The following is a 15,102-nucleotide window of genomic DNA, read 5'->3' as shown; positions in this document are numbered from 1 at the left end:
TGAGTTTGAGACCAGCCTGGTCTACAAAGTGAGTTCTAGGACAGCCAGGGCTACACAGGGAAACCCTGTCTCAAATGAGAGAGAGAGAGAGAGAGAGAGAGAGAGAGAGAGAGAGAGAGAGAAACAGAGACAGAGACAGAGACACATAAGCCATGTCATGTTGGCCACTAAGAATACGAGCTCAAATACAGCATGTCCTTTATAAACATTAGCCACCACCACCATTTGTATCCCCAAGTTTATTTCTCGATAGTTGTTTAAAGAACAAAAAGAAAACCTAGCAAATCAGCTTGAGCCGCCCTTGAAGAGCCCAACTCTGGCAGAATATGAATTCACGATTTCTATTAAATATCATATAGATCTTAATTTTGAAGCTATAAAACTGAGCTATAAAAACACCTAGGAAAGTCGCTGGACTCCTTCCTTCTTAAATGGAGAAATAACCAGATTGTTGAGGTAATGAGAAATCAATGCTGAGCTGGTTCGGGAAGCCTCGTTCAAATTGAAATTTTCCAGAGGTGAAGTGTACAAAACCAGAGCTTATTCTGTCCTGACAGTGAAATGTGCTTAGTCATCAACTTTTTAGATATAAAAAAAAAAAATAGATATAGGCATAAGTATGGGATATAAATATAGAAATATATTATCTAGATATATATAGAGATAGATATACCTCGACATTAGCTATATAGTGAGATTGCATATAGACATAGAGATAGAAAGATGGAGATATGCATATAGATACAGACATAGATATAGACATGGAGAGATATGTAGAGGTAGCTGTAGATGTAGATGCTTCAGTTGGCTCTCCTTGTAAGATCCCCAAACAAATGCCCCATACTGCTTAGTTTTTGTCACCTGGGAAGAGGGAACCTCAATAAAGGAACTGTTTCCATCCGATTGTCCTGTGGGCATCCCTGGGAAGAATTTTCTTGGTTGTTGATTGATGTGGGGGAGTGGGGCCCACTATGGGCGGTGCCACTCCTAGGCAAGGCAGTCATGGGTTGTGTAAGAAAGCAGGCTGAGCAAGCCAGCAAGCAGAACTCCTGCTCCTGCTCCTGCTCCTGCTCCTGCTCCTGCTCCTGCTCCTGCTCCTGCTCCTGCTCCTGCTCCTGCTCCTGCTCCTGCTCCTGCTCCAGTTACCGCCCTGAATTCCCTCAGTGATGGAACTGTGACCCGGATGTGTAAGGCACACAAAACCTTTTCCTTCCCAAGTTGCTTTTGGCCATGGCATTTACCACAGCAATAGAACACTAATACAACCCCTTCCTTCCAGAGTCTTTTCTATGCTCCTGTCACAGGGGTGAGTGTAAGACTTACCACTCACTGTCAAAGGCTTAGGGGCAGGTGCTGTCTCAGGTGCTGAAGAACCACAGACGGGAGAGGCCCAAATCCTGAAAGTGAGCGGGCACCAAATCTCCATTGCCCATTAGCAGGCTGTCACTTTGAAGGGTTGAGCCCTCTAAAGGGGACCTGAGGAGAAGGCTGGAGCCAGGAAAGTGTCAACAAAGAAAGAGATAAAGGCTGGGCACCCTGGACCGCACAGCTGTCTCCAAGGATGAACTTGAACTGCTAGAGTTCTAGATTTGTAGTTACATACTGCCTTGTGCAGTTTCAGGCAGTGCTGGTGCTTGAACTCAGAGCTTCATGCACTCTGCCAGCTGAACCTCATCCCAGCATCTAAAATGGCCACGTTCTTCAGTCTCCACACCCAGGCTTGATGTATGATCCACAGGTTTCCCTCATTCTCCTCTCTTACATGGTGCCTGGACAAATTCAAACTTCATAGTCCACAAACCATGACCGCCCTTTCTTTGCTGACCGTCCACTGAGCCCCAGACTCTGGCCAAGGTTCCTGGCCATGCACCCCACCCCCTTGCACAGGCCCCAATCTCCCAATCTCTCTGAACACTTCAGTCTTTTATTTCCAGCCCTACATTGGAAAACCAGGTTTCTTTATGTTCTCAATTAAGGAATAACAGCTAACGCAGAATGAGTAACTATATTTAGCTTGACTTCAAAGAGCATTTATGCTTACGCATTATTTATGCGCTAGGCATTGCATATACATATTTTAACTCCCAAAGCCGGTGGTCTGACAGGACAGTTCTTCTTAATAAATGAAGTGCTGGTTCTCATACATATTTGAATGCATATTTGAAATTGCTCTAGCTTCCCCTGCATCCAAGTCTAAGTTCTGTGGTTGATTAAAGCCAGTGCCAGCCTGGAGTTCCTTAAAGCTTGCGTTATTTGTTTTTAGAGCAACGTATCCCAGCATACACTGGGTACATGTGACATCCGTGTCTCGCGCACTATTTCGGAGTGTGAAGAATCGCAGCTCTCCCCACACAGAACTAGGAAGGGCTTGCTGTTCTAAACATCCGTCGGTAAAGCCAACGTGAAGATGGTGGGTCCAAACACATCTGTGAGTAAAGTTCTAAGTTCTGTAGTGACAGGGATGGGAGGTTTGGGCTGCCTCTGTGACTCAGGGACTGAGACTCACCTGAGAGGACCTGAACATGAGAGAGGCAGGGTGCTGTGCCCCCAGCCCCCAGAATACACTGTGTCACACACAAGGCATCAGGTAGCTAGAAGACCTTTTCTTCTACTCCACCCTGCCCCTAGACAACAACTTCGGAGAAGACTAGCCGGCAAAGTCCTTGTGCGTTAGTTTTTGGTTTGTTTGTTTGTGTGGGGTTAGTTTTGGTTTTGTTTTAGACAAGGTCTCATGTAGGCTAGTCTCGAACTAGCTATATAACAGAGGTTGACCTTAAACTTCTGATCCTCCTGCTTTTATGGCCTGAATGTTCTATGACAGACAGGTATACACCACCATGCCTGGTTTATACATGCCAAGCGAACATTTAGCCGGCTGAGCTAAAATCCTCAGGTCAGAAGTACCCTGGAAGTCTAGATGCTGCATATCCCTCCAGGGTGAGAAGAGAAGTCACTGAGCATGTTGGACGGCTCTACCTCCACCAGGAGCAGGGAGGCTTAGAAGAACCCCAAATTCATGAGCTTTCTTCGCTCAGTCAGAACTCACACCAATGAGGCAAACACAGGGGAAAGGACTCTCTTTACCTGAGGGTTTGAAAACAGCAGTCCCGTGACTCCATGCTCTACCACAGCCGAGTTCCCAGGGATGTTCCTGGCTAGCACGGGAACTTCCAAATCCATTGCCTGTGAAGATGGGAGGAATGAGGATGAAGGTAGCATCTAAGAACCAGGCAAGGGGGCTGGAAGAAGATGGCTTAGGTGGTAAAGGGCTTGCTCTGCAAGCATCAGGACCTGAGTCCAGTCTCCTGGAACTCTCATAAAATAGATAAATAAATAAATAACCAGGCATGGTGGTGCATACCTATAATCTCAATACTGGGGGTGCGGTGGCAGGGACCAAACCAGGGGGATCCCTAGAACTTACTGGCCAGCCAGTCCAGTCTATTTGTCAGGCTCCAGGTTGCGAAAGACCCTCTCTCACAAACCTAAGGTGGTTGGGGCTGAAGAGATGGCTCAGAGGTTAAGCGTGCTCGCTGCTCTTACATAGGTTTAGAGTTTGGTTGCCTACGGTACCCTAGCTGAATGATAGTTCACAATCACCGGTGACTCTAGATCCAGGGGCTCCAGAGCCCTCTCCAGGCCACCAGGGACACCCCCCCACATGTGTACAATCCCCCCACATAGACACCCATGAGCGTCTATCATTTAAAATAAAAAAATAAATCTCTTTTTTTAAAAAAAAAATGGCAAACTCTGAGAAGAGACAAGCTCTGAGAATCCCGGAACACATTGGGAAGTTGGTCCTGACAGAGCTGGAGCTGGCACAGCCCCGCGCTAGACGGTGTTTGGAAATAGGCCTGCTCGCGTTCAGAGTAAATGCACAGAGCAGGCAGGGAAAGACAGAGGAGGGGCAGAGCCCGGCGCTGGGGGACAGACACACAAAATGCCAGGACACGAGACATACAGCTTCCCTTTTCCAAAACAGACTCACCTGGCCTCCCTAGACTAGATCAAGCTCCTCTTGTGGGGTGGGCAGACCTTCTCTTTCAGGCTCACTAATATCCCTGTGGCCCAGGCCCCCACCCTTAGTAGAGCTGCCTGGGGTGGGGGGTGGGGAGGTGAAACAAACTTTCTCCGTGCTTTAGCTGTCCTGGACCTCATTCTGCAAACCAGGGTGGCCTCGAAATCATAGATTCACCTGCCTGTGCCTCCAGTGTGCTGGGATTAAAGGTGTGTGCTATATACTACACCTGGCTGAACCAGTCTTTATCTTCCAATGGCATGAGGAACACAGCTGCTGGAACCTGTACCCCATAAAAAGAGAACAGCCAGGCTTTAGGGATGCACAGCTCACCTGCAGGGTGTGGCTTGTGAAGATTGCAGCCAGGCAGTCCTGAGTCGGACTGCCCTATCTCTATTATCTCGAACAAGGATTTGCTGCGACTTTGTGGCATGGGTGACCATTCTGACTGATCACTGCTAGTATGGGAGAACGTCTTGATCTGAAGGTGTTCATGCAAACTCACAGAACTGAGCGGAGAGTGGCTTGGGTGAGGTTGGCCAGTGGCCGGCTGGCAGTGTATTTCGTCTACGCAAAGACCACCCAGCCCCTTGCAAAATTCCTTACAGCTTCCACATCCCAAATGCATGCCCTTAGCAAGTCTTTCTAGTTCTGACACTTGAAAAATAGCTTCGGCTTGCTTTTCAAAAGAATAAGGAATGGTCCTGTCCCGTGCCCCCACATAAAATCAATCTCTCTATATCTCACCCCTCCCCCCCCATACTTTGGCACCAAAATGGCACAAGCATTTTAAAACTCTCTTACAGGGCCCTTCAAGGTTTTCCAATCACTAGAGCTAGCATAACTGGCTACGGTCAAGCATGCTCCTGCTCGCTCGTAGCTTTAGATCTTCCACCCTTGTCCCACCGGGGTCCCAAAACCTAACCCAGAGGTCTGGTCTGCATGTTGGCTACATCTCCGTTGGTGGTCCAAACAGGAAAACTGGGAATATGAAGACAGCCCTTTATACTCTTTGTGTATGGGGAGGGGGGTGCTTGCGGATGTGTAGAAGGCAAAGGAAAACTTGGCGTGGCCCCGTCCTCAGAAACTGCCCACCTTGTTTTTTTTGTGTTTCTTCTTTGTTGTTGTTGTTGTTGTTTTTTGAGACAGGGTCTCTCGCTGGCCTGGAGCTCACAGACTCTATTAGGTCCAGCAAGCCCCAGGGGTATATGCCTGGCTCCCCTCTAAGCCTTCTCCATCCCCGGGATTACACTCACAAAGCAACCATGCCTGGTTTTTCCCATGGGTCCTGGGCATTGGACTCAGCACATCAAGCACTGAACTAACTGAGCCATCTCTCCATCTCCCTCCTTTAAGGTAATTCTACTGGGCGGGGGCTTGAGGGGGTGTTAGTATTTCAAATCCACAGTATGCTTGAGTGGGAAAGGCCTGGCGGGCTTTTAGCAATAATCACCGGGCTACTGTGCATCTGGCTGACATTTGCTCTTGACACGTTTTTTCTGCGAGAAGCGTGTATTTTAGCCAATGGGCATTTGTACTTGCCTGCTCCCGAAAGCAGATTCGGAAAGGTCAAAAGTTCACTTCCTGGCCCAGTTGATGGGCGTGTGTTCCGTGATTAACACGCTGGCCATCTGAAGGGATTCTGAAGAGGCACGCTGACCACTCCCCCTAAAATCAACTTCTTTCAGAGCCGGTCTCCCAAAGGTTATTTTGCCTTCTCAAAGGAAGGCCACAGCGACGCTTCAAGAGCATTGGAATTGCTAGCAGCTGCCTTTCCTAGGAGGCAAGCCGAGTGCCACAGCAGTTACACCACAGAGAAAGCTGGGTGTGCTGCTCAGAAAACCATTCAGCAAACTTCAGGCCCTTGGCCTTTTCTTAAGAAATAGGAGCAGAGAGGGGAATGTGTATGGAAGTACAGTTGGGCACCTTCTCTACACTGGGTTAAAAGTTAGTTGCTGGGGGCAACAAACCGCCCCAGTGGCTGGGGCTGAGCACCCGACCAAGGCTGACAGTTATCACAGAGTACAGGCTTCTTTGCCGGACACAAAGATGACACAAGATCATGTCATGCACTTCTAGAGCAATTGATGCAAATTCATACTTGCTCCAAGGTATCTAGACACCCTCATCTGGTATCCACCGACAACCGCACTCACTTCTTTGTACGCCCACACAGACACACGTATATACATGTAACTTAAAATTTTTAAATAAATCGTTTTTAAAAATTGGAGAAGAGAAAGAATGGTACCACATCCTGGGCATTCGAGCTGCAGTTACCTCCAAGATGGCGGCTGACATGCCCTCAGAGACTGAGCTGTTGACCAGCGCAAAGCAGCTCTTCACCACTGCATGCAGATCTTCCTGGCACATCTCTCGGATCAGCCGCACCCCTGCAGCCCTGAAGAGGACAGAGCAGAGGTAGCACAGCTGTTTCAGCCCTCTTCACAGCCCCACTCATTTTTTTTTTCTTTTTTGTTTTTTCGAGACAGGGTTTCTCTGTATAGCTCTGGCTGTCCTGGAACTCACTTTGTAGACCAGGCTGGCCTCGAACTCAGAAATCCTCCTCCCTCTGCCTCCAGAGTGCTGGGATTAAAGGCGTGCACCACCACGCCCGGCTCAGCCCCACTCAATTTTATGTGAACAATTAAGACCCAACTTGTATATCGAGTGAAACTGGGTCCCTTATTACTGGCAGAAAAAAAAAATGCAATTTAGACAGATACACTGATCAGTTGTTTCCAAAGAGACTATAGCAGTCTGCACCGTCATCAGCTAAATACAAGGAAGCTCCTTCATTCTTCCAAATCTTTGTTAAGATTTATTTATGTGTATCAGGGTTTGACCGAAGAATGCATGTGTGTATGTACCATGTGACTGCATTACACACAGAGGCCAGAAGACGGCATCCCATCCAGATGCCCTGGAACTGGAAATACAAGTGATTGTGAGCCATCCTGTGGGTGCTGGGAATTGAACCTGGGTCCTCTGCAAGAGCAGTCAATGCTCTTAACCAACTGAGCCATCTCTCCAGTCCCCAAATCTTTGTTATTTTAAATAATTGCATTTTTCCCAGTGTCATTAGTAAAAAAAATAAAAAACAAAAAACAAAAACAACCCTATCATCTTCAAGACCTCTTCACTAAATCAGGTATAGAGGCATGCACCTAGGGCCCAGGCACATAGAGGCTTCTGATTCCAGGCCAGCCTGGGATCTGCAGCAAGACCCTTAGCCAGAAACCAGTGCTTCGCTCTGGCCTTTCCCCAGATGACTAGGGAGATAGAGTGTCTTACACTTTGAGTGAGTCCATTTATTGGCCTCTACCCCGTAACCCAAAGCATGACCTTGGGAGGTCACAGGGAACATTTTAGGAGGCTGCACTTTCAACCCTGCTTAGAGCAGAAACAGAGGTCAGTAAGCTGGGGCTTGAACTGCTCACTCTGCCACGCAGAATTCCCAGTGTGCAAGATGCCGTCGGCCTGCAGGTGCCCCTGCCCGTCATTCTTACCTCCTTACCCGCTCTTTCACTTCCCTTGTAAACACTGGATCTACCTGGAAAAAGGAGGGACAAGAAACCCTTAAAAATGGCACATGGCTCAGCAGGTACAGGCCCTTGCCTCAAAAGCCTGAGGACCTAGACATGATCCCAGAAACTCACGTGGTTGAAGGTGATAACTGACTCCCGAATGTATTGTCCTCTGCCTTCACATATGCACCATGACGTGTACACACACACACACACACACACAATTCTTTTTTTAATCCAATTCTGCAGATGGGAATGAATGGTAGAGCAACTAACTATCGAACACAGAACCCTAAGTCCAGTTCCTAACACTCCATAAACCAGGTGTGATAATGGAAAGCCGGTGACCTCAACACATGCAAGGAAGCAAAAGGACCGTGAGTTCAAGACCATCTTCCACTGTGTGGCAAACTCCAGACCAGCCCAGGATATTTGAAAGACGTTGTCTGGGGCTGGAGCAAACCTGACCTAAATCTAAGTCTTCAGCACACGAATCCTAACAGGATCAAAGCCCACCCAGTAGTTCTGAAAGGAAGAATATACAAGAAACAGACGAACAGCCCAAGTCCAGCCCTTACACAAGGAAGATAAGAAAAGAGAAGTGGGCAGGGTCTGTGTGTAACATCCTCTCTGAACGTAGAGCCCAGGGAAACCCAAGGGCTTCAAAGGACAGTGGAGAGTGCCTACAGACAGGACAATTTAACTGTCCAATCCTTCGGGGAAAGGCTTGCTTTCTTAAACAATGCAGATGGAATTTGTCATAAAAATCCATCAAGGGAACGAGTGGGAAGCCTTCATCAAAGCAGCCCATGGAACTGAGGTTTGTTTTAGGAGCCCTCTCAGAAGTACAGTTTTTAAAGCAAGGGCACGCCCCTAGGCTGATGAATTATAAAACGTGTTTATCCGTGTGAGCATTATTCAGACACAAAGAGAAGGGACTACATTATGCAGTAGCAGACTCCAGAAAACATTCTGCTAGGCTAGGCTTGGAGGTGCACACCTGTGATACAGGACTGGGGGTAGAGGCAAGTGGGTCAGAAGTTCAAGGTCATGCCTGGCTCCATACAGAGTTCAAGGTCAGTTCCCTTCCCTGAGGCGGAAGAGTCATCAACCTCCTTGCAACTCACCACAAACTCTTCCCAGAGACATCCAACCGGCTACACCTGACTGACTAACTCCGTCAGATTGGTCCCTCCGCCTCCCACCTGGCCACTATTATCAGCTGTGAATACGATTTTCAAACAGTTGTAAAAAAGCATTCTTCAGCACAAAACTCTAGTGTCACCGAGATAAAGATGGCTCAGTGGGTAAAGGTGCTTGCCGTCAAGCCTGACCTGAGGTGACAATCCAGGACTCACATGCACCATGGCACACCTGCCTCCTCCAAAATAAAGAAGTCAATAATAATGTAATTAAAAAAAAAAAATAGGGGCCAGGAATGGTGACATTCACCTTTTTTTAAAAATTAGGTATTTTTTCTATTTACATTTCAAATGTTATCCCCTTTCCTGGTTTCCCCTCCGAAAACCCCCTATCCCCTCCCCACTTCCCCTCCTCCCCAACCCACCCATTCCTGTTTCCAGGCCCTGGCATTCCCCTAACTGGGGCATCGAACCTTCACAGGACCAAGGACCTCTCATCCCATTGATGACTGACTAAGCCATCCTCTGCTACATATGCAGCTGGAGCCATGAGTCCCTCCATGTGTACTCTTAGGTTGGTGGTTTAGTCCCAAGGAGCTCTGGGGTTACTGGTTAGTTCATATTGTTGTTCCTCCTAGGGGGCTACAAACCCCTTCAGCTCCTTGGATACTGTGCCATTTACCTTCAATCCCAATATCTGAGAGGCAAAGGCAGGTGGATCTCTTGTAAGAATGAGGCTTGCCTGGTCTATGTAGGGAGTCATCCAGACGTGCACAATAAGATCGTGATTCACAAAGAAAAAAAGAGAAAGAAAAAAGAAAGAAAGAAAGAAAGAAAGAAAGAAAGAAAGAAAGAAAAAAGAAAGAAAGAAAGAAAGAAAGAAAGAAAGAAAGAAAGAAAGAAAGAAAAGAAAAGAAAACTTATTTCAGGAGGAATGAAGAAAGAGAGCTTGATGACATCTGCATGCACACACACAAATGAAAATATAAATACATCTTTACAACTTTTTTTTTTTTTAAGCCCAGACCTTGCTTCAAAGACACAGCAAGGGTGTGAACCCAGCTCAGGGATTCGGGATGCTAGCAGCCCCTCCTGACTGTGGCTCCAGCCAGGCTGCAAAGAAAGTAGCTTCAATTCCTGTTCTCATTTACACGGTGCCAATAGCCATCATGAATTACAAGCACGCTGGCTAGCTGAAAGCAAATGCCGGAACAGCGCGCTTTATAATGCCAGGTGATATAATGCCTTTGTCTAGAAACTCTGTTTCGCTTTCTTCTGACAGGAAGCACTGTGTGGTGGGCCTTGAATCTTTCCAACTGTTAGGATGCCTGCTTAAGGACTGATGGTGTTACATTTACTGACAGTCCTGGGGCCACTATGTGCCTGGAAATTAGTAGGGTTATATTATATCAAACATGAATGCATAAGAATTTGCAATTATCCCTAGAAAGATCTGTGCAGAGAAGAGCTCATAGCTACGAACAACAAATTGCTACTGTTTTAGCTGTTTATAATTAATACTCAGTGGCCACCTAAGCCAGAAAAACATGTGCTAAGCCCTTTAAAACCATTTACTTAGTTCTAGCAACAATGTCATTACTGAACTCTTCTATACAGGAGGACTCAAAGAGGTTGTGTAACTTCACCAGAGTCCCAGAGCAGGAAAACGATTGGGCCAGTATCCTAGTCTGGGCAGACTGGAAGCCAAGTTCTCTTGGTTCTGTTTAGTTTCATCAGATAGCTCTCCTACAAAGCTCAAGGAACAGAGGCTGGAGAGATGGCCCAGTTGGTAAAGTGTTTGCCTTGTAAGCATGAAGACCTGAGTTCAATCCCCAGACGCCACATTTTAAGAAAATCTAGGTGTCAGGGATGGAGAGATGGCTCAGTGGTTAATTAATAGTACTAACTGCTCTTGCAGAGGACCAGGTTCCCAACATCCAACTCAAAACCATCATTTGTAACTGCAGTTCCATGGGATCTGATACCATCTGCTGGCCTCCAGGAGCCCCTATACTCAAGTGGTGAATAATATTATATACATACACACACACATATATGGTGTGTGTAGGTATATGAACACACACACATTATAATCAGGCACACATACATGCAAAAGAAATAATTTAAATGAATAATTATGGTACATGCTCATATTTCTAGCTGGGGGGAGAGGAATGGAGGACACTTGACCCTTCCTGGAGAGTAAGCATTGTAGCCAAGTCTGTGAACCCCAGGACAACGACAGACCCTGTCTCAAAACGACAACAAAAAGGTAGATGGTCCCCCACAGGAAACTGCACCCATCTGCAGTGAGCCCATGAGCACATACACACACAGGCACACATAGACATATCCGTGTGCACACACGCGAATGCAGGCTATAAAAACCCATGAAGTTCCTGCCACTTTCCTCACTGTTCTCCCTCTGGCCAACCTGCGTCCCAGTCTCCAGGAGTCATCATCCTCCAGGATGCAGCCAGTGTCCTATCTCTAAAATGCTTTCACTCCCCCTGACAGTCCTGGCCAGAAGCCACACCTCCCCGAAAACTATCCTGCCTGCTACCTGCCACCCCCAGGGTCACCATCTACGATAGCTCTGCCTCTCTTTCCGCTGCACCTCGGTCTCCTTCCCTGGCTCCCACACAGTGACTAGAACAGTCCTGTGCACGAGAACCCCCTTTTGACTTCCCACTCCTGAGGCCTCATGCTCAAATTCTTAAGCAACCAGATGCCAGCAGAACCCTAGCCTATTACAATGTGAAAGTCAGCCCTCCAGGGAAAGCTCCCTTCTAGGCTGGCAAGATGGCTCAATGGGCAAAGGTGGTTGCCACTAAGCAGAGTGACCTAAGCTTGTTCCCAGGGATACACCACCCCCCAACCTGGGACACTGTAGGAGGGAACCGATACCTGCAAGTTGTCCTTTGATCTCTAGACACATGCATCATATCACGCACATGCATTTGCGCACCCTCGCGCGCACACACAAATATTTAAAAAGGGAAAACCTTTCCTTCTACATGTTAATTTTCACCTTAAAATTTTACATGGGTTTGTTTCTGCCAGCCCAGTCCTCTTTTTGTCTTTATTAGCATGCACTGGCTCTCAAGATGAACTGTTTGGGGAAAGATAATTTGTCAAGGATACAAGTTGTGTTCCGAGACGGCTAGAATGCAAAGCTGGGGACATAGCTAAGGAGTGAAAAACAAGCCTTAAGATGAAACTACAATCGACACCGGCTTTCTCTGGGTTTACTTTCCACATCGGTTCACTTTCAAATCTCTTAGTGAAGCCGAGTGTAACAAAACACAAGATGAAGAGGAAAGGAGGAGTGGATGTTTTTATTTAATGAAATTTTTAAAGGGGGGGGGGGGAGGAAAGCTTTGAAAGCAGCAAGAGAAGAATTCTCATTTCCTCCTTCCAAGCTTGTTTATTTCCTAACAAAAGATATTGTTTCAACTCGAAGGCTTAGGGGAAATAATCTTTGCTATTAAGAAGTTGCTGGGGGAAGTCATTAGGCTGTCATGCCCAAAGCAAGCGTTCCCTCGCCTCCAGCACGCCTCATCAAAGAGCTGGGGAAGGTGCCATACAAGATGCCCTGTGAGTGGGAACACTTCTCTCAAACAGAGAAACTGAGAGATCAAAGGAGCATCCATTGGAAACCCACGCTGAATTCAGAGCATCCCGCAGCTACAACAGGATCCCGGCAGTCAGAGCGGGAAGGGAACATTGACTTTAATAGTCCCTTATGCTTCCTGTAGTCCCAGGACACTCCCCCAAGGACAGGAAGAGCTCGCTTTCGTTAGTACTGGGCCAGGAAGAAGGTACTACTCTCTTAATCATTCCTATTTTGCAGACGTGGAAACTGAGGCATGTGGTTAAGTCAAGAGCAGTTAGGTAATTATCATCAAAGTCAATGAAGGGCATGTCACCCTTCAGACGAGCCATATGACCTAGCTTTTCTCACAACACAGAGGCAGGTCTGGCCCAAAGACGGGGCAGAGTTAACTGACCGGCCATCAGGTCATGGTAGTGAGACCACGGCAGGCACCAGGCACCCATGTGCTGCATATCCATAATACAGGTCAAACATTCATGTACATAAACTAAATCTTGAAAACAACATGTGTGTATTACATAGACAGTTTGGGATTCCGTTGTTGTGGCCATTGCCGTGCAACCCCGAGTCTCAGCCCACCAGCTCCTGGCTCATCCTCACTTCTCCCCACTGAACAGGGTCTGGTGAGTGGCCTCACAGAACGGTCCTCTCTCCCTATTAAAGGACACCCTGACACCCTCTTCCTGAACCTGGAATATCAGCAGGTCTTAGAAGCAAAGTGGGAGGGACTCTTTTTTTTTGTTTGTTTTTTTTAAATCTTAGACGCCCAGCCTTGAGTGACCCTTGTCCCAGTGAGCTGTCTCATGCTCATTCCCAATGGTTTCCTCATTGAGCTCTTAAGATGAGGTATGTCAGTGAGCCTACAGTGTCTTCACCAGAGTCTGACACATAAACGGGATTCCTGGAAGGTGGCAGAGGTAGTTGCTGCTGAACACCACAGTGATTCCGCAATAACTGCCAGACTCTGCTTCACTGGTCATGATCTAGCCAAGTTGATACAATTTTGCAACAAGCCATAGGACTGTGACCTGGAAAAGCTAAGTAAGCCTGCTGAGCGTCCATCCCTCTTACACCATAAGTGCTATTTGAGACTCGAGCTCGGCAGAGAGCAAGAAATGGACTAGAAGAAAGTGCGCTCCTATCAGGGTCCAGACAGGAAGATTCGGGAGGGTAAGGGTTGGTATTAATGCACTGTATGCTTTGGCCATTAAAGGAAGAATTTCAATGTGTCCTGACATGTGGACACTTGACAAACCCACCTCGTCAGTACATGAGTCCCTGATACTGCAGCAAATACTCAAAGTCAAGTACAAAGTGGCTTAAGTCTCCTCCAGTTCCAGACTTCAGAACAAGGATAAACTGAGCACTTGGGTGTGAGCATTACAGACGTGGAGAGGTTGGGAATGGTAAAGAATGAGGTTGTATTGAGAGGGCAGAGGAGCATATCTGAGGACCCGGACCTGAGCCAGAAACGTCACTGAGGAATCTCATCTCAAGAGGAGCAACCAACCGTACAGGCCTTGGGAGGGAGAGCCACTGACCTGCCTCCATCAGACAGGCCTGTGGACAAGTCTGTGGGACATTTTCTTGATTGTTGATTGATGTGGATAGGGCCCAGCCCACTGTGGGCGGTGTCATCCCTTAGGTGTTTGGTCCTGGGTTGTATAAGAAAACTAACTGAGCAAGCCCGGAAGCAGCAAGCAGCGTTCCTCCATGGCCCCTGCTTCAGTTTCTGCACCATTAGAGTTCCTGCCCTGGCTTCCCTTTGTGATGGACTGTAAGTCAAATGAACCCTTTCCCTGTCTAAGTTGATTTTGACTATGGTGAACATCCCAGGGGCAGAAAACAAACAAGGGCTGGAATCAGAGAGCTGCATCTTGCTGGCCATGTTGTTTTTGTCCTTTGTTTTTGTTTTTGTTTTGCGGGGGTGGGGGGAGGTTGGTGGTAGGATTGTGGAAGGATTTGAGAGTTTGGGACTGAAGGAGCCATTGAGTACTGCTGGTTTGCTGTTGGGGGAGGTTGGAGGATAATGCTGAGAGCGGCATACATGATGGAGACCCGGCTTACTGGTACCTGAGGAGAGGTTCAGAGTCTCTCAGAAACACTAGCAGGACCATTCCTTCCTGTGAGGTTTTGAAATTGCAAGTCTTTGGTTCCTGGTTCTCTGGGACAGAAAAGTCAGCTGCGATTTATTTAGGAGACACTAACACCTTCTAGAAGGTGGGGTCGGCACTCAGAAGCTGTGGTCCAGGAGGCCGAGGCTGCGAGGCTTAAGCTGGCAGTCAAACTTAGATGTAAACCATGGTCCTGGTTTGAGGGTGTAGGGGACTTAGAACAACCTGTGGCAGGGCTGGAGTCCCTTCAGAGAGGTTAGAAGATCTTTGGTGGAGGTATATAGCCTCAGCTCTAACAGAGGCTTTAGGCTTGAAGGGGTCATGGAGAGAATCTGAGCCTTAATGCCATAAGGCAGGGTCAGAATCCCTGAAACAGCATTCCTCAACCTGTGGGTCTTGACCCCTTGGAGGGGGGTGGAATAAAATGACTCTTTCACGGGGGTCCCTTATAACCATTGGAAAACACAGATATTTACATTATGGTTCACAACCGTTGCAAAATTACAGTTACAAAGTGGCTATGAAAATAATGTCATGGCTGGGGGTCACCATAGCATGAGGAACTGTGTTAATGGGTCACAGCGTTTGGAAGGAAGATAAAAACAGCCCTAAAACAGAGGCCAGAAAGAAAAGGTACAGCCTCAGTTGCAGTGGCGATCTCACGACTGTGGAGTTCGGGAGG

At 47.5% G+C, this 15,102-nt stretch overlaps 1 protein-coding gene across 4 annotated transcripts in view; it reads right to left on the bottom strand.

The window, feature by feature from the left end:
• Glt1d1 (glycosyltransferase 1 domain containing 1) overlaps window positions 1-15,102 on the bottom strand; it is a 92,005-nt gene that overhangs the window by 11,465 nt on the left and 65,438 nt on the right. For 3 of the 4 annotated variants that reach the window (XM_021163965.2, XM_021163963.2, XM_021163964.2), the window contains 3 exons: window positions 7,531-7,574; window positions 6,302-6,422; window positions 3,085-3,183 (listed from right to left, as the gene is read on the bottom strand). In XM_021163965.2, the coding sequence (XP_021019624.1) occupies window positions 3,085-3,183; window positions 6,302-6,422; window positions 7,531-7,574 (264 nt within the window). Of the gene's footprint in view, window positions 1-3,084; window positions 3,184-5,563; window positions 5,690-6,301; window positions 6,423-7,530; window positions 7,575-15,102 lie in introns of those variants that run through there. The other variant, XM_021163967.2, reaches the window with a different exon arrangement.

The sequence above is a fragment of the Mus caroli genome, chromosome 5 (genome assembly GCF_900094665.2).
Source record: "Mus caroli chromosome 5, CAROLI_EIJ_v1.1, whole genome shotgun sequence".
Taxonomy (NCBI): Eukaryota; Metazoa; Chordata; class Mammalia; order Rodentia; family Muridae; genus Mus; species Mus caroli.
The sequence above is the reverse complement of the archived record's forward strand: the minus strand, read 5'-3'. Positions and strand labels throughout refer to the sequence as shown.